Source organism: Hoplias malabaricus, chromosome Y, assembly GCF_029633855.1.
Source record: "Hoplias malabaricus isolate fHopMal1 chromosome Y, fHopMal1.hap1, whole genome shotgun sequence".
Lineage (NCBI taxonomy): Eukaryota > Metazoa > Chordata > Actinopteri > Characiformes > Erythrinidae > Hoplias > Hoplias malabaricus.
In genome coordinates, this window is record NC_089820.1 from 17,765,475 (window position 1) to 17,786,292 (window position 20,818).

At 38.8% G+C, this 20,818-nt stretch overlaps 1 protein-coding gene across 1 annotated transcript; it reads right to left on the minus strand.

Annotated features, from left to right (window-relative positions):
• Window positions 1–6,411: 6,411 nt before the first annotated feature.
• LOC136678627 (repulsive guidance molecule B-like) lies at window positions 6,412–20,399 on the minus strand. Its single transcript, XM_066656692.1, has 3 exons — window positions 19,945–20,399; window positions 11,379–11,899; window positions 6,412–9,273 (listed from the first exon to the last, which is right to left on the minus strand). Exons 1-3 carry the CDS (start codon window positions 20,039–20,041, stop codon window positions 8,590–8,592), a joined length of 1,302 nt encoding a protein of 433 aa, XP_066512789.1. The 5' UTR covers window positions 20,042–20,399; the 3' UTR covers window positions 6,412–8,589.
• Window positions 20,400–20,818: the final 419 nt, after the last annotated feature.

Consider the following 20,818-nt stretch of genomic DNA (forward strand, 5'->3'; position numbering starts at 1 on the left):
AATCCGGACCTTTTGGTGTCGACTCTGATTCTGACTCAAACGGAATGTGTCGATTCTAAGAATCTAGTCAATACAACACTGAATCACATACATCACACCAATACTGCATTATAAACCACACGTTATAAAAGTCATATTTCTTCACAAATATTGACTTTCTTTACTCAAAAACCATATTTACCTCATGTTAAGACACAGATGTTGACGTTCTCCATCAGTAAAAATTTAATTGACCAGCTTCATCAGATAAGAGTTTGCCTTTGTACTTTACCTGATCTTTTATGACCTTTTAAATGCCCTATAATTAATTTACAAAATTGTAACCTCTTCTAAATTATTCAAAACTCAGACAGCGAGAATATATCGGTCCACTGAGTCCGGAACCTACCCGGAATCACTGTGCGGAAGGCGGGAAAGATTTGGTTCTTTTCTGATTTGACTCGCAGATACAGTTTGGAAAACGGTCCACGAGTTTAGCCGTTTGATGCCTTTAGAGAATCAGCAGGGCCGAGTCATGTTTAGCTTTTACATACAGGCTACCTGTTGCTCTGCTTGTCATTTCACCAGTCACATGTTGCTGAACCGAGAGAATTGTGACTGAGGAAGACATATCTTCCTACAAGCAGAGGACAATAGGTAAATAGTTAAACGGTTAAAATGTGTAAATTTACTCTTAAATCTTCAAACGTGAAATGCTCACATTTAGGCTAAATATTTCACAACTTGATATTAAACAAAAGTATTTGTTTTCTAAGTTTTTAAGGGTCATTATTGAAAATATTTCATCATATCCATCAACTTAGAAATTTTACAGAATGATATATCAAAGGTTATTTCACTTTTACCAAAAATTTGCCTTTTTAAAGTTTATGCATTAAGGGAGGAAAAGTGGCCTTTGACATTGCAGACATTGTTTTTTGTGTTTTGTGGCGATCCAGTGACCTCAAATGTTACTGTGTTTTACTGCTGCTATGTTGTGGTGCATTGTAAAGTGCTGGCCTAGGAGTTTTTTATGGGCTTTTGTCAAAGTTGTTGTGTATTGGCAGTTCAGTGAAAAGCATTTAGCTTAGGAGAGCTGTTATGTTCCTCATCTTCTTCAGTGCCTTCGCTACAATACTGTATTTATGTTATGTATCCAGATTGTATTCTCCTTAAAGCTTCACAAGATTAGCCTTCTATTAATATTATATATTGTGATTATTTCAACAATACAGTCCTTTCCAAACACAAAATTAGGCTACATGTGAAATGTACACACACAAATACCCAGATGTACAAAAGCCGTTAGGGTTTGTATCATTCTCTGACCACAAACCATCACAAAGCAGGTGTGATCCTAGAAAACCCAGACCTAGCATCAAATAGGAAGGCAGTTATTCACTGCTCTGTCATTTGAGTGTGCAGTTTTTATAGCTTATATACATATTGCTCATTGCAGGGATACTGTGATATGAAACTATTCCTGTTTTTTTCTTACATTTGTTCAAATTACAAACAATGCATCAGGACATGAATATGAGTATGGGAGAGCCTTAACTCCCCTCAGGACCCAGTGCCAAGCTGAGGTTGGTATTTGGGTTGTGGAGTTGTGGAATGGACTGAGATCGTGCGTGTGTCTAGTGAGAGGCCTAAGAGGAAAGAACAACAGTCCAGTGGAAAGATTCCTGGCGGGTGTGAAGTCACGTGAGTGTAAAGTGATAATCTCCGGCACTGAGCTGATGGCAGAGCAGTGAACAGCACGGTCAGCATCATGCTCTTCAGCTTCATCATCCTCATCCTCACCATCACTAGTAAGTAACAACAGTGCAGAGAAAAAAAGTATAATTAATCTGCAGTAATTTAGTATAAACTACTGGTAAACGACTACATCATTTGAACTGCAGCTGTCCTAATATCATGTGAGAATTTCGTAATGAATGGACCAATAGAAATACTTCAGAAATAATTGGAATAATTTTTTTACATTGATGTCCATAGAAAGTTAAGAAGGTTTATTCCTTCTCCTGTTTTTAATACATGTTTTTAATTGTACAATGCCAATATCCAAAGTATAAATACTGTAATATATATATTCAGTTACCAAAAGTTTAGAAAGTATTTTATTTGTTTAAAATTATTTATAACTACTTGATTGTTTTTTACATTTATTTTTAATGTTTTATGTGCCTCCCACCTGTGTGGATGGTTGTCATAAATCCAATATAATATCATTACAAATATACATAATACTGTAAATTAATCCGGTGTATTTGGAATATTTACATTTATAGTTTGTCTAATTTTATATTTAACAAATTTTATATTGTTTTTATATTAACATATTTCTAAAATTTCCTTTTTTATGTCCATCTGTCAGTGCACAGCATAGAAGCTGCCCCTTTTGCTATAGGTTCCCCATTTTTTCACATCCCATTGGACCCTGGAGGCTTGACTATTCTGGTGTGTGTAGTTAATGATGTCCTTAACGGAGATGGAGGACTATATTGGCTTTCTGGTGGCACGAGCAGATTCAAGCCTGTGGTCTATAACATCCTGGGAGAAGAGAACAACTCTGAGAATGCAGTGTCTGTCCACTCCTCAATTTCCACTGAATGGAAGACTTACACCTGCTTTGTGAGTCACAGAAGCACCATTCGTTTCATTAATAGAAGGTACCATGGATTTCAACAGGAGAGAACAGGTGAATCATCAGCTAAACCATTCTGACCGTGCCACAGCACCACTTCATTTTTTCTGTGCTGTTCAATGAGTGAGTAATTATGACTTGAGATATCAGTTACATTTACTCACATGTACTTAAGTAAAATGCAGATGGATTTGTACCAATTTGAGTATTTTCAGTATTTAGTATATTTCTTAGTTTGGAATGCCAGTGTTTTAATTTAGAAAAAACATCCAAAAAGACGTATATAGTTCTACTGTATTCCACTACAGTACTATAAGTTACTTTCTGAGAGTCTGTTATTTGCCCCAAATAACTGTTCAGTGATTATATTATACAAAGTTAAAATGCACCCAGTACAACTTCAGGTGACCGTCTGTGTAAGTAAAAATTCATTTTTTATTTTAATGCATCTGTCTTTGTGCTTTTTTAGATTTACATGATGAGGACATGGATGATGCATGTTTAGAGGATCAACATGATTTCACTAAAGGTCAGTCTTACAGGGTGTCTTCATATATGCAGTATGTCATTCCAACCATGCAGGAGCACACATAATCCACTGTTTAAAGAATGAAAATTATGGATAAAACTAGTAGAATCAGGGATATCTCGCTGGCTTGGAATGAAAACCTCACCAGTCTTTTATGGAAGCATTAATTTCTTCAGACACCTGGCTCCTATCACCACAACTGTGAAAACTCTGGCTCAGTAAGTTTATCAAGAATGAAGCGTTTTACTTTAAACCATTCTGAATGACTTCTGGGCGGCACGGTGGCGCAGCAGGTGGTGTCGCAGTCACACAGCTCCAGGGACCTGGAGGTTGTGGATTTGATTCCCGCTCCGGGTGACTGTCTGTGAGGAGTTTGGTGTGTTTTCCCTGTGTCCGCGTGGGTTTCCTCCGGGTGCTCCGGTTTCCTCCCATGGTCCAAAAACACACGTTGGTAGGTGGATTGGCGACTCAAAAGTGTCTGTAGGTGTGAGTGTGTGAGTGAATGTGTGTGTGTGTCTGTGTTGCCCTGTGAAGGACTGGCGTCCCCTCCAGGGTGTATTCCTGCCTTGCGCCCAATGACTCCAAGTAGGCTCTGGACCCACCGCAACCCTGAACTGAATAAGCGGTTACAGATAATGAATGAATGAATTAATTAATTAATGACTTCTTTAAATCTTAATGCCATTTTATCTACTTCACATATCCACAACAGTAATGCTGATAATATTAAATGGGCCTAAAAACACATTTCGGTCCAGGGTTTTAAAGTGATAATATGGAAGGACAACAAACACTTATTGAGGGGGTAGGTGTTTGTTTGTCGGCATCACAAATTATTTTCCAGTACACAGTGTTTACAAGTTTTGTTTGTTTGTTTCTGTGTTTCATCCTCCAGACATCCAACTGCAAACTAATCTGCTAATCATTCAGACTCTGAGAATTCTCCTTCTGAAGGTCACTGTTTTCAACATATTGGTGACAACACAAGCCGTCATAAAATGGTACGTTCTGTAGTATATTGTTTATGTTGTATATTTTGTAATTGTACAGTGTAATTTTGTCCTATTCCAGTAGTTATCTGTCACAATCATACAATTTTAGTTGAGTATTAATTGATATTTAATTATAATGATTGACAATTTATTCATATTTCTTTATTTATTGCAAACAGCTACAAAAGTACAAGCCTAAATAAATCAGTTTTATGAACTTCTTCCATAGAGGTAATACCTAATAGGTTGAAGTAGACACAGCCTGAGCTTAAGCAAACAAACATTACTCAGTGATGCCCTCTATAGGTAAATATTGATCATATTTATTTATATTTATCTACCGTGGCATAACAGATATAAACACATACAATACCAGTCAAAGTTTGGACACATCTCCTCATTAGTCATTGGTAGAATAGGGCTGTTCACTGTATAGAACTGTGTATCCACCCTACCTTCGCAGAATTCAAGTTATGGGCTAAAACACATTAAGAAGGCGAGAAGTTCTACAAATTAACTCTTGATGAGGCCACTACTGTAAACCATTCCAGGTGATGACCTCATTAAGCCGACTGAGAGAACGCAGAGTGTGTGCAAAGCTGTCATCAAAGCAAAAGGTGGCTACTTTGAAGAATCTAAAGTATAAAACATACTGTGGTTTGTTTAACACTTTTTTGGTTACGACATAATTTTATATTAATTTACAATGTAAACAACAATTAAAAACAAAAGAAAAACATTGAATGAAAAGATGTCTAAACTTTTGACTGGTACTGTACTGTACAATAAAACAAAAGAAACCCTCCCTGATTGGTTACTTAACAGTATACTTAACATTTTATTTGTGGTGAGATAAAGATATGATGATGAAAGGTAGAAACTGGAAACTAATGGTAGTTAACTTTTGATTCTTTGTGATAGGCCTAGTATCTCTTATGTCATCAGTTTGAACTTTTTTGTATCTTTCTGTCAGAATGTGATGCAGTTCTTAGAATTTAGAAGAAACAATGACCCAGTGATGGACGGTAGACGACCAGCTCACTGGGATGTACACCCTCATATCTGAAGGAGTGAAAAAATGCAGCTGAGTGTTTTGTATGTTGGGTTTTTTCTGCACACTTCATGATCAGATAATGGTACAGGTGCAGGTACAGGGAGATATCTGATCACAAGCTAACCACATACTCTGAAGAACGCAACAGGTGAAGTGCACTACACACAGCTCTGCACCATTCTTTCTTTCTAGGTTCTTCATTAATGGGTGCTCACTTTCTTTTGTCATCACTCTGCTTAGTCACATCTCCCTCAGGGGAATGCTGATATTTTCGCATTACTCCTAGGTGATTGTTGATGTGTGAGATATAAAAAAATATTGAAAGGCTTTGTTTATGTGAAAGCCACTGACTCATTTAGGTGGTTGTGAAAGGAACCAGATGTTGACATTTCAGACATCTGAAATTGTTTTGTTATAATTATAAAAATATGTAATTGTAATTATACACAGGATGAGAAAATATCCAATGCCAATCCGTTAGAACTTCACATAGGGCCCAGCCCATGCTCCTCCTACCTGCAACCACTAAAGTCCTGTTGTCATCATTCGCTTTACATTTAAATCCTACACCTAAACACTAGGGTTGCTGTGGCTGTTTATGAACTGATCAGCAACCTGCAACACCCCCTCACCCCCCATCTAGCTTTACAGTCATTTACCATTCTCTTAACGGTAAATCCACATTGGCCTCCTGGTAAAAGTTTTCCCAAAAAGTACCTTGCATTTTAATATACACTGCAACTTTCAGGCCAAAATACAATTGCCAAGTTTTCATAAAACAATGTTCTACAACATATTTATCACAGTTTCCTGTAGTTTTTGAGAGGGAGGTTTTAGAGACATTAAACTCTTTCGAAGTCTGGTTCCTATTACCACAATCTCTTTTGACATTGAATAACACTGTTTACATCCTAACAATGTAACTTCGTAGAGGTAAAAGCATGTTCCACTTAATTAGGTTTTCCATGTAATATGTTAATGTCAATACGCCACTCACAGAATAACTGAGTGGCTGGATATGAACGTGTATGATTTGTATCTGAACTACACAGACCATAACACCAATGCAGCATGTTTTAAATTTTCCATTGGCAATATCAGAACAATTCAAGAGGGACAACTGATGAGCCAACAGTACAATAATAAACAAAGGTCGACAGCGTTTATGTATTTTCATTTAATGTCTTAAATAAAACACATTTTTTTTTCTTTTTTCCTTGTTTTTATGTCACCGCATCCAGTACAATACTAAAACACTGAAGTAACAATGGTGGTCCACTAGGTGGCGATACAATCACATCTCAATTTTTTTTCCAAACAGCAAGAATATGGAGCTTAGCTTTTCTAACAAGACACTATATTTCATAAATAATTTAAGTATAAACATTGAGCAGTCACTCTTCACAAAAACAGAATTCACTCAAGAAAAAAATGTCACAAAATCAAATGCAACAAAGCAAAAACACAGGATGAAGGCTTATCTTTGCAGTTAATTGCACTCAGATGCCTTGCTCTGGTCTTTAAATATTCCATTACACAATGAAATAAAGCCTATCTAATATTCGGCCAATCAATACAGACCATTTAAAATTTGGCCAATCAATACAGACTATCTAGGATTTGGCCAATCACCGCTCTCAGTGTTCCAAATACAATCTATTACACTTGTCACAGTATGGTAGCAGCTCTTCGGCACTGGCAGTAGTTGCAAATAAAACGTACAAACATGAGTCTACAGTAGCAAGTCTTAAAAAAGTAATATGGTACATAGGAAGATTTTAGGTTGGGGAGCGTTTTGTTGGGCTTCCACTCTGGATGCACCGTAAGGCAATTACCATAATGTACGAGATTTAACATTGCTGGCATAATCAGTTCATTGCAAACTCAAAGCACAGTGAGGTTTTTCAGTAAAAGAGCATGTGTTGTGAATATTTCATCAAAACCAATTAGATATTTGGAAGTTCTCCAATTATAGTGTACTTCAATTTGTCTGTGGATGAGGAAGCTCCTTAAAGACTTTATAAACTTTCTCTGAGGAGCAAAAGAAAATTGTCAAACACATTTTGCATTTCTTGGATGTACAGGTCTACAAAGGAGTATAAAATAACAGTTGTTTGCGCCAAACATAAAATAGTGCCATGGGCTTCATGTGCTAATTAGGAAATGCCAGGAGTGTCCCCATCAAAACAGTGACTCACACCAATTTTTGGCAAAATTAAGTCATATGAAATATCTTTTTCAAGGAAAGATAATGCTATCTCTGGTATAACAGTGTAATGCTTGCACCAGCCACATGCTGTAATAGCTAAAGGATGCACAAGATCTTTGGTTGGAGGACAATAAGATATCATACTGGACAACAAAGAACTGATGGCCAGCCTTGTTTGGCAACAGAGAGAAACTATAGAAGAGTTTAGAGCTGAAAGACAAAGAAAAATCTGCAGCTCCATCTGATCCCACAGAATGCAAGGCATGGCTCGCCAGCACAGGATAAATCACCACCTTCCAGTTCCCTCAGTTAATATAGTGTTGAACTTCACTCTGGACAGGAATACCTCGATCGAATCAGATTGTTTTGCCATCACAGTGCTATCCATGACTGTTACATGCACATCTTTACTGTGTATAAAAGTTTCTGATTGTCACTGATGAAACGCAGGACCGTAACTGAATGCAAATTAAATTTGAGCGGCAGGATATGCAACAAGTCACTGAACAATAGTCAACTCCCCTGTTTTAAGCCATTGAGGATTAGCTTTACTTCAGCCTATGTCTTTGTGTTTGCTTGGATTCTTCATATTTCTTTAGTTTTAAATCTATGCTCAGACAAATGTTACTACGATACTGAGTTATAGACTACAAAACAAGGAACGATGTACAGACAGATACTGTGACTGTCACAACTCCTTCTGATCCTTCGGACTTCAAACCACATTACTGAAAAACCTACTGCCACAGGGTTCTGTGGAATAAAATGGTGAGGTATGTTCTATCTATGTACAGACACACGTAAAGAATTTCACTGAAAATCCAAACAATAAAAGCGCTTGTGGGAACACTGTTCTGTAGTTGCAACATAAAAAAATAAAGTGCTTTTAAGACATCCTCTCATGAGGACGACGACAAAACAATATTACCAAAAAATAAAGTAAAAATAAAAACAAAAAAACCTAGAAAAAAAAACGTATTAAAAAACTTTAAAATAAAATAAAATCTCTAAGCCCCAGCCACCCCACCCCACTTTTGAAAATGGCATGTACACAAAATTTACAGTCATAGAAAGGTACATTTCCCGTCTCCTCCGTAGATGTATACACAGTATATACAAGTAACTTTTTGATTGTTCTCAAACAGTCTAATTTTTTGCAATTTTTTAAAATGGAAATGGTCATGGCCCTAGCAAGATTAGGAGTAAGCACAACAGAAGTGCGTTTATTGCCGCTGAGGAGCTTTGTTGGGCTCCAGAGCGTGAAAAAATGTGCCAGTGCTCCCTTTTGGGGTGGAGCATTTCCACATCCTTCAGCGCGTTGTAGGCAGCCGAGGTGAAGTTAGCATCTCCGGTGGTCAGGAGGTCAAAAACACAAGAGTGGAAGTAAATGTCCTTGATTCCCAGCTGCTCACTGCACTTGCTGGAGGCAGACTCCAAGCTGAAGGTGGACCCCTGCTGCGGGGTGGCAGTCCCAGGCCTGGCCTGCTGCTGTTGCTGCTGCTGAAGACCAAGCACTGGTAGTTGTAGATGGCCCTCTTGGTCGATGCGCTCTGAGCTGGGGCAGCCGTTCATGCACAGCTGCAGGTCCTGCGTTTCATCAAAGGCCATGGCCAGTTCCTCAGGCATGCGCACGGCCAAAGTCAGGTAGCGGCCCAGTTGCCGTACCACCACCGTCACACCGATGTAGGCAGCATGCAGCTCGACGTGACGACCTGGAGACTTCTCAATCACTAGCAAACTGCGCATCTCACTGGAGCCCCCCATCACGGTCCCATCCACAAACGCAGCCGGCAGGTCATCAGTCACCGCCTGGTACACCTTCTGATCTGTACACTCCTGGTATGGTTTAAATATTATTGTGATCTGAAAACACAGAATGTAAGGGATTCACATCAGTTTACTGTTTTACAGACAATGTGAATACAGCATCCCAAATACAATATTTATATTCTTAGACACAAATAAAATATTTATATTTTTTGTGAGTTAACTTTATACAGTTTAGCTATAACTGAGATTATATTCTTTCATTCTTTCTTTTGATGTTATTTCTGCCATACATTTCAACAAAATTGAGTAAAGCACTGTTGAACTAAAATTTTTATCACTGCTTTTGTTGGTTTACTGAATCTTTAGCTCCTTAAAATCAGGACTGGTGTTTTTTTCTCACCCAAATATAAATAATAAGCCAAGATCTCATTGTGTCTAAATTTTTACATTTTTACTTTAGCTTTAGAGCTATTTGATAAACACTGAATCATTTCAGAAACACTTCATCCATGAAAGAAAACAGATTTATCATCATGTTTTGCATAGAATTCCAACTATGTGCTAAAAAAAGACTAAATCTCACTGTATTCCAACTCTAATCTAAAGACAACTATTGGGACACCAAACAAGTGCTAACTGACTGACTACATTAGGTCAAATCAAAATGCTATTTGAGCTCTAATCCACATTCAAGCTGCAGAGTAGCACACTTATGTGTGGTCTCCTGTACACATGAACATACCGTACAGGTTTAAAATGGTGGTGTTCCACAACGCTGAAACGGAGGCAAAGGCCTGCTGACTAACAAGATGTGTGGCGTTACATTAGTGAAGGATGAATGCAAGCTTTGTTCGCATGACATGGATGAAAAATGACCACTAGCTGGCCATTAGGTGAGGCAGCTGAAAGGGCCTCAGTGGAGCAGTGTGTGCTAATAATTACGGGCAAACAGTTAATAATGCACCCCCACCTCCAAAGTCACAAGGTCACAAATGAGAGGTAGTTAGCATTAGCTCAGTCCAGCCTTCAATTTTATTTGTGTTATATGAAAGAAAAAAGAAATCTGTCTGTTAGATATCTGAAATATTTCCCTTCTATATTTGAACAAATATTTACTGAGCCTTAAACAAAGAAAGGCATGTAGCATGTAGAAGTCAACATACTGCGAGAGAGAGAACTTACAGCCATGCAGTTGGAAAAACAGAGACAGAGCCTTCTTTCAAGGCCACCTTATTAAGGGCTGTACCACAGCCCAGGCTACATCCAGTTATTAACAACCTTAAACTCTCACGTACATGTTAGTCACAAGTGTTAGTCACAAGATCTGAGCGCTCTGCTTTGTCCAACTAACACCTGTGAACACTTGGCCACAGCTAAAATAGCCTTTACATTTCTCACCCATCTGAGTGTCCGACTGATAAGCTTTATTTGTCACTCTTAATTTAAATACATTTTTCTGTTCTGACGCGTACATAGTGTTGTTATTAAAAGAACTGCTTATGTGCTGCAGTAAAATGACCTATTTCCCACCGAGTTCAAAATCTCAATACGAATTTGACAGGGAATCTGCTGATGGCTAAAAAATAACTGTGCTATATTTTAAAATTTCAGGGAGCAGACCCTCTCTGATACAAAACCAAATAAAAAATGTAATCTACACAAATACTGTGAATGAGATGCTCATCGTACAAAACTGGGAAGTTTCCTGAGAGATGCTATGTTGATATTCAAAGTTCTAATGATATATCCCACCAAATATTCATTATTTTCAAAGTATCAGAGCCAGAACAAACAATTCGCTCCCACTACACATAGGATAACAGCAAAGGCTTTCAAGCTCTCGGTGTTTAAATATTCTGGTTGAAGCAATCCTTCAAAAAGAAGAAGTTAAATAAAAGTTAACATACCAGCAACTAGGCAAGTACAAATGAATCAGTGAACCAAGATTTGACAGTTTGACTGAATCAATCCTGAAACATTATTTATAATAATTTTACCAATATTTATTGTTATTTTTTTAATGTGCATTCCATTACTGTGTTAATAGTTGAGTGTATTTCTAAATACATCTATAAACTATAAGAAAATAAATAAATTGAGCTGTGGTGAGATTTGAGAATGTATGATATTCCTCCCTTACGAAACCTAAATAATAAAATAATTAACAGGTTAGATTTACACCCTTTGTAATAACTCACCTTATTAGTTGCAGTAGCACTGGATCCCATCACCACCGGCACATTTGTCACCTGCACTGACAGGTAATTGTTATCGATAAGAGGCCACGCCCCCTCCACCTTACAGGTCTGAAACTGGTCCTTAAAAGTTCTGAGATGCGGGTCCCCAAACAGGCCGCAGAAAAGGTAGTTGGGGCGTGGGTTTTCGACTCCTGTCCCTTGCAAGGTGATCTGGTGCTGGTGCCGGCTGTGGTAGTTGCAGGGCTCGATGGGGGCCACTGGGTGTGTAGAGGACGTAGGGCCATCCTTGGAGCAGTTTCTCTGGCTCATGAGGTCACTGATGCCCAGCAGGGCTGAGTGGAAGACCAGGTTTCCCCTGCAGCTCTTGGAGGTGCGGTGTGTGCAGCCGGAGTAAGCCCGCAGAGCTTTGCAGAACTCGGCGTCAAAGCCATCCAGGGAGGGGTTCAGGTGTGAGGTCAGCGAGACAAAGTCTGTGGTGCACTTCTGGATCCGACACTGTGTGGTCTGCACCTGGCTCTCTCCTAGATGTCAGAGTAAAAAAAAAGAGGGACTTATTAATGGTCATCAAGGGAGAGGTGGATCCTCACTGTGGTAAAAATGTGACAAAATTTTGTATTGTTCAGACCACTGACGATATCAGAGAGGAATGATACATGATTCTGAATGAGGAAAATGATGGTCTGATTTCCTTTAAACGAAAGCTTAAAGTAAAACCTACCAAAGAGATTTCTGGAGGTCTACTAGCATTATCAGTGATAGTTCTGACTGATCAAATACAAACCTTTTATTAAAAACCTTGTAGTTCAAATGACCCTCCTTTGTGAAAAAAAAATCCCCAGTCATTTTCACTGATTTATTTCTGGTAGCGAACACCACAAGCATGAAGTGGAGATACGGCCTTATATTCACACAACACATTTAAAAGAAAAACAAACTTGCACAGCTTGTACAGTGTCGTTAATCGAATGACCTGACTTGGTTTAATAAGCCAGAATTATATCATTACTGTCTCATCAACTTTTGTGGGCTTGCGTATTTGCATGCAATATAAGACACCCAGAGTTACAAGAATACAAGTAAAAACTATGCGTGAGATGTATTTAACTATATGTCCTGAATAGGTCCAAACTGGAATTTCCTAAGCTGGGGTTTGTCTTGCATAAGCGTTTCTTCAAGGTCAGACTCTGCACCTTGTTTTACACTATGGTACAAAAGGCAGAAAGAGCAAGCTCAAAGAGTGTGTAAAATCTCCTGTTATCACTGGAGGAACTCCTTTATTGTGCCAATAAGATCACATAAATTGGTACATCAAAGGAAGAAAACACAGAGGCGTTTCTACGGTAAGGAATACAGAGGTTGGATTAGCACCCTTAGCCTGGAACTACAAAGAGCCACTCATCATAGAGTCAACTTTAGCCACTTACTCTGAGCTAATATTCAACTAAGTTCTTTTCAATGGAGCATAAATGTTCATGTTAATCCACTTTCCTCTCCAGACTGAAGGCCACAGTCAGTTGTTTTTTCTAGCTTTGGCCGCTCAGAAGTCCGAATGTGAGCTGCATTGGTAAAAAGCATTCTACACACCAAGTCACAATGTTTTTTGTTTGTTTAAAAACGGTAAGAGGCTCTGTTTCATTATTGATTTCACACACAAAGCACTTCACTCCATTATCAAGCAATGACATAGCACAAAATAAAACGCCTGAGAGTGAGAAAGTGCAAGAGAGAGAGAGAGAGAAACACTCATACACCATTAGCTGTGATATGCTCAAGTGTGGTCCAACTGCATTACCTCAGAGAGTGAGTGGGCAATGGAGAGAGTAAAAGAGTGAGCATCAAAGAATAAGAGAAAGGGAAAGAGTGAAAGGAAAAGAGCGAGAGGGGAAAGAAAGGGAGGCCTCTCATAATCTGATATGAGCTGCAGCCTCTCCATTAACACGCCTGTAATGACTCAATCTTCCACAGTAAGGGCCTCCCACTGCAGCCTGCTCTGCCAAGAGCTTCCAACCACAGCCCATTCAAATGCATGTGATTTGATTATCAGATGATGGCGTACTGCAGGCAGCGGAAGATCAGCCCACCGCGACCCACTGCAGCCAGCGGAGGAGGCATGACGAAGCACGGCCAGATTGGGTTTCACTAACAAGCTGTAAAACAATATGGAAGCCCAGCTGAAGCCGTGTTGTGGTACAAAAAGCAAGGCTTTGAAAACGCCAAGATAAAGGCCTTAATGAACCCCCACACACACTTCAGCATGGTGGGTTTTAGCATTTCTGCAAAGGTACTGTTTTTATTCCAAGAAAAAAAGAAGAATCTCAAGCCAAGATCCATTGCTTATTATTCAGTTATTCATCTTAAGGCTTCTTACAGTGCACTTTACATTATTCAGCAACTGCTGGGAGTTATTTCATATCTAGTGATGAGACTGTATCTTAGAATGCACAACTGAATTGTGAGCACTACAAACAGGGATTTGCTGGGCGAACTCCTTTCTACAGCGCCACTACTGATAATTCTACAAGCAGAATAGAAATCCATAGTGAAAATTATAAGCAAAACATAAAAATATTGTAACTACATTATCAGATGAACTAGAAAATCGGTTGTCTCTTGGAAAGTGAAATCTATGTTGAGCTGCTAGCGAGGAATGAGGGTGAAAGGGGAAGGATAAGAACTCAGCTCTAAGTATATAACTCTCCAAATAGATGGCAGTGCCAAGACAAAACAAACAATGCAGTTTTCTTTGTATCAAAAGAATCTTATCTAATCTCATTTTCAAAAACAATTTATAGTTTACTACATCATTTGAACAAAGCTGCTATCCTTCATAGTGTACGATAATGTCATAATAAATGGACCAATGGAAATGTTCCAAAAGTACTCTGAATAAAATATTTACATTGACTTCCAAAGTTAAGGGTTTTTCCCCTTATCCTATTAAGTTACTATTTTGCAGATACATGTTTTTCTTTAGACAAAGACCAAAGAATTGTTCTAGAAATTATTTAGATTTTTGTTACTACAACAAAAATATAATTTTCTAAAAACCCTAACGAGTTAAATATTTACTTAAAAGGAGCAAGCATATATTTTCATATAAATGTAAATCTACTTTAATAAAATCATAGATTATTCACTGACTTTGAAACACAAGCAGATCCATGATAATGTGAAACACTATCTACTTACACTTTGTTTAAAGACTATCTACAAAGAGACTTCATAACACATATATAAGTATTGAATTACATATTTACAAAGTAACACTTTTCAACACATATTCATTAATAGTTTATGAGAGTATTCATAAGAGGACAGAAGATGTTTTGCCCCAGTGTTGGATTCAATAATGTAACATATTTTAAAATCGTATGTGCTTAAATTAATTCAAATAATTATGCGCAGTTGTATTATATGAACCATTAGTCATTTAAAAACCTACAGACATACTCATGTGGCACTGTGATCTGTCCAGCTGAGCCCAACTCACTGCGATTGGTTAGTGGGTTAACTCTGCATACTGCAGCCCTTTGTCTCACAAAAGCCAGTAGCATGATAATCATTAAACACAAATATTGTGAAGCTTTTCTTGTAAAACCGCCTCAACTTTATCAGATATATATGACATTAATTAATGAATGACTCAAAAAAGATAGTTGAGCAAAGGCTCCAACATGACAAAATTGCCAGCTGCAGATGTAACCACATTAGGTAGGCATGCCCCACGCCCCACCCACAAACAGAGAGGCCTTTCACTGAGGCCCAGCGTGACCTCGTCACCCACCAAACTCATAAGTCTCCAGCACGCCATCAGCTGCATGTACGCGTTGGTGAATAAACGTCCAACAATTCTGATCTTACATCAGCACTAACGACAAATATATAAAACCAAACACTACACACGTTGTCAATGTACAATAAATATCATAGTTTAATATCAAACTTTGCAAACACGGTGTAAACATTAGCTATATACATAGACACACCCAGAAACAGATTCTGCCCCCGCTTTCCTGCAGTAACAGCTTCTACTCTTGTGAGAGAGCATTTGACTGGATGTTGGAACACTTCTCTGACTATATGATTACATTCAGCTGTGAGAACTTTAGAATGGTCAGGTACTGATGATGGATGATTAGCTGTGGATCATACATTCCACTCTAACTCAATCCAAAGGAATTGGATGATGCTACATCACTTAAAAGAATGCTGTTTCTCTGCTCCGTCGTCTAGTTCTGGGGACCTTTAACCCAACTAGTCTAATGCTTGGTATTCGGCATGGTGACCTTAAGCACATATGCAGTTGCTCTAGAGCATCCCATCATATTTCAATGCTTTTCATGGGGTGTGTGTAAAACTGTACATTTCTGTAAATTAACTTTGTCAAAACAGTTATTAAGCTTTTGTATGAATCACAAAAGTGACAACATAGTACTGTAATTTGCTATTGTTGTTTTTTATTTATTTTTTTTATTTTCCTGTCCTGCTGTTGCTTGTGGGATGGGTGTCAGTTGAGCCCCAGTGTGTGATCAGGGCAAACTGTGAGGCCTTTATCTGAGATCTGTCCTAATCCAATTCACAGCAGTCATGGACACAAGCTATTTTTCACGGCTAGGTAGCTGAAACACAATTAGCCCGTCACCTGACACTCCTATTTCAAAATCTCTGTTGTGAGGGAGCCAAGCAATTGGATCCACGGTCATACCAATAACAATAATGACACCGAGACACTTGATAAGAGGAGCAACGAAGGAACGCAGGAGAAAGTAGGCCATTCTTCCTCCAGTCTCCTCAAGCTGAAGGCTGTTTGTAATTTCAGAGCGAGTGAGAGAGCAAGGAATGGAATGTCTTTGGGGGTCCCCCAGGTGGGGGCAGCAGATCATAAACTATTACGAGCAGCAGAGGGTGAACAAATCAAACTATCACAGTCTGTGTTAGAATGTCTCAGTGTGCTGCCAAATAGTGATTCTAAACCCAATCGCCATAACTTCCTCTTTGTTTCTTTTTGAATTTCAAGAGTTACAACCCTTTTTAAAGAGTTTTTTTTTTATATATAAATATTCTAAGATGATTCAACATGCATTTCCGTGCCAACATATCTGGCTGGTCTCGGCCTCAGTGGGCTCAGCAATAACAATTCCTTTAATGTGGGACATGTAAGACAGAACTACAATCGGAAATAGATTTATAAAGAAATAATTGAAAGAAATCTTTTATACAGATAGCAGAAGCTTGTAAGATAAGACTCATTTCATGGATGTCTGCAATCCAAAAATGTCATGTAAACTCCAATGGCCTTGTCTTTAACTCTGAGTCTTCAGGGTAATAAGAACAAAGTCCTTAGTGTTCTTTTCTGGTTCAGCCAAGATCATAAAACCAAACTCGTAACAAACCAGTGACAGCAGAGAGAGAGAGAGAGAATGAAAGAGAGGCACAGAAAGAAAAGAGAGAGAGAGAGAGAGAGAGAGAGAGAGAAAACAAGGTGTTTGTTTCACAGGCCGAGTTAATTTGCAGGACTGAAGTGTGTCGTTTCGGAGCACAGAGTACACCCTTGTTGCAATTAAAGCTGCTGGAAATATTTTCTCAGGGTGGCCGGCTGCTCGGTGAGGCTCCTCAGCTGCAGTGGGGCCCTCTCTGGAGCAGCGAGTGAAATTTCAAGATGTGGAATTTGGCCAGGGCAGAGAGGTCAACTGCACCCCCCTTCAATACCTCCATTACCCACCCCCAACACCCCCTACCCCGGGGGTGAAATTTAACAACTGCGTGCAGCAGGGGGGGTTACAAACCACTGTGTTGGAATGACATCTCAAGCTCTAAAGCCTTAGTGAGATTTTCTTGGATTTCGCGCAAAATAGCCACTGTCTAACTGACCGTTTCTTTCATCAGATAGCTTCCGAACATGTGCTAGAACACTGAAAACTGGGCTAAGTGAAAGGCGCCTGGTTGATAACAAAGATCACATTTCAAACTCCTTGTATGACAGTGAGGAACATCAGCCACAAGCGGCTGGAAATGACAAAAGACAAAGGGAGGAGGGGGTGTTCTGCTCTTTGTGTCACTCTAGATAGGAAGAAAAAACCCAACCATACACAGTCATGTTTCTAACAATTAATATTCCTTAATAGACACCAACTAGCAAGATGCCATGTTTACAGCGTTGTCTTTTTCCTAATGAATTCATGCTTTTTTTTAGAAAAATAGGCATTTTTGACTGAATTATTCTTTTAATAATGATGATCTTCCCATTTGGAAATTCAGCACCCTGAGCAGCACTACCCCACCAACAACCAAAACAAAAGAAAGAATGATTATTAATAAATCTCATTTAGTAATAAATGGTGAACACCATGACACATCACTTCATGCTGACGAGTGTTGTATTTTTATAGCACAACATTCTGAGTTTGTTTCAGCTTTAAAGCTGTTTTAAACCTCACCAAATCAGGTGCACGCCTTAAAAGTCACTGGGACAGCCTGTCAGGCAGGGTAACTCAAAAAAACTATATGCGGAACAAAAGGGAGACAGTATAAAAATGATAGCATCTTTGAAATCACCTCTATTTCAGCTTTTTGCACGTGTCTGAATTGTTCAACTGTCTTTCTGTCAACACTAAGGTCCACTGAAGTGTGTTGTGCTTGACTGCCCAGGGTCCACGTTAAATTAATTACGAAGGTGTGACTTCTCAATGGACACCCAGCAGTATTCTCCCACTGCCATTAATTCAGAATGGCATGAATACAGGCTACAGCCAGGACACCCAAAGTGGAGCAGCTGTCAGAGAGCCAAGCCAGCAGAATGCACCGAATGTGTAGCGATCACCATCTCCTTTTCATCCCAAGACAATTCAAATTCTCAGAAAGGGATAAAGTGCTCTCCAAATTGGAGGAAGCCCTCTAAAGGAACTCTGTTTTCACTAACCAGTCCAAAATGGAAATCCAAATTAAATACACAATGGTATATTCAGAGTAGCTCAAGCAATGTTGTGGAGCGTTTTTTTTTTTTTTTAATAATCTCTGCTAAGAAAGAAGAACCACTCTTTGCTTGAGAAAAAACAAATCAGACTTTTTGACCGATAAACAAGTCTATATTGGCATCAAATAGTCTAAATTAATCAAAAATTAGATCATGACATTCCTTGTGCTCTAAGGACATTAAAGCACTGGTTAAAACCAGGTTAAAAACGAGTAGTTTGTAGCTTTGCCAAAGCCCAGTATTTAATAATAAGGGACATTTCTCTCAGAGTCAGCAACTATAGGTGAAAAACAAACTGCACTGTACAGTGAGTGAAAGTGATCCTGCAGTAAGACATTTAGCAGCGGAAAAGCCAGAATCTCCCAATCCTGAGTTACAGATCTGTGCAAATCAATACAACACCAATGCAGAGTAAAGAAAATGGAGAAACCATGAGGCAAACTCTCTCTCTGGTTGCTTTAGTTTTGCAAAATACAAGAACTTCTAAATTCTATGATCGGTTTTAAAAATGTCTGCAAAGGCTTGAGAGTTCTTTAGTTTGGCTTTGTTTTGTAGATGCAACAGACAAAGAAGGGATGATTCTCTCAGAGATAAAAGCTGCCTTTCAGACAGATTTCCGATCACATTAGAAATTTTAAGAGATGTGCCAATCATGCAAAATAGTCTTTGTCATTAAGGGACACTGGAGTGTGCTGTGGTCCATATACAATATGGCAAATGTCTGACTTAAACTTCATAAAATATCAAACACAATACAGTATGATACACAATGACATCAGAATCATATCTGTAATCTCTTACTAATCTTTTGTAATCCAAGAGTGTGATATTTTTGTGTCACTGTAATCAATAAATTCATTATATAAATCAGCAGATGTGCATGAAAAAAGTCAGATATTGGCATCAGTGTTCAATTCCTACTGGTGTTTCCCTGGCACTCATTTATTTCTTTTCCTTATTCATTTCCTTATGAGTAAAACCTATAAAGTTCAGGCCCTATTCGATTGATTTTGAGTGAGATTTCTCTTCAGACAACACTACATTCCTATAAATAACTACAGTTTATTTACTAGATGTGAGAGCCTCACACAAATGATTATTTGCACAAGCTTGATTTGTGTTCCAATATTTTCAACACAGAAAATAAACAGAAATAGTGCACTATCTAGTACTTAAAGGACAGTACTGTATTTAAATGTGGCTTTTGGCTTAAGTGTATTTCTACAGGCTGAATACCAGTGTCTTATTAAATACTGTAGAAAATGACTAAAGTTTAAATAAAATACTGTGACTTAGCTAGAAAAGTACTTTACAGTCCTAGAGGACTTCTGGCTGAAGAAAAACACAAAAGATAAAAAGCTGAAGTGAACATTGTACACCACTAGCGCTATAGAAATGGCGCAATAAAACATGATTTTTAAAAAATATATGAAAACAGAACTATTATTCAGCACTTTAAAACATTCTACTTTCTTGCAGAATTACTATACTCAGATATTATTGCTCGAATTACAGTTTCTGAAAGCAGTCTACAGTTATCAATATTTGTAGAAAGTGCTGGGGATAAATAAAGAATTAATACGGAGTTTGTACCGAGTACGGAGAGGTATCCGAGCAGCAGGAGTAGGCGGAGTGAGGCCGGGAGCTGGAGGCGCTCAGCCCCGGGGCAGCAGGAGTCTGCTCTCCCCATACCCGGCCATCCAGCGCCACGGAGCGAGCCGAGCCACAGCCGAGGAGCCGAGCCTGGAGCTTCCTCCCCCGAGCGACTTTAACCGCAACTACACACCCGGGAGCTCCGAGCCGTCCACGCCGTAGAGGGGGAAGAAAAACAACAACACAAAAGTGAGGAGAAACGCTACTGGAACCACTGGGCTTCTCTATCTACTTATTTCGTCCTTTTTTTCCTTTTCTTTTTCGTTCCTTACGTTCCACCTTCCATGAGAAAGCGGTCAGTCCATAAACAACGCAGCAGAAGCCGGTGTGTCCATCGCATTTCTCCTCCAGCACACGGACAATAACCCCGCGTCGTCCGAGTCTGAGTCCCTGTGTTTCTTGTGGACTCAAGAGATCGATACGAGAGTCAGACGAGCGCAGCGCTGAGGGAAGCCACGCCCACTCATGTTTTAAAACCACGCCCGTTTGAAAAAATGAAGACCCCGACCACGCCCAATCCCCGCCCATATATGACGCCTTCTGAACATAAAGCAGAGCAGGTCCCATTTAAATAACTTTATTCTACAAGACACATATAAGTCTTCATCTCATGCAAAAACGTTGAATACGTGATTTTTTAATGAACACGTAAGGCCTTAAAGAACATTACCTACATATTTATGGCAAAATATCACATTTTGTAAAGTGGGCAAAAACTCCATTTATTTATTTTAGAACATATTTATATATATTTTTAAAAGCATATAGAGTGCTCAAATGTTTGTGGATACTTTTGTAATGAATGATTGTATCT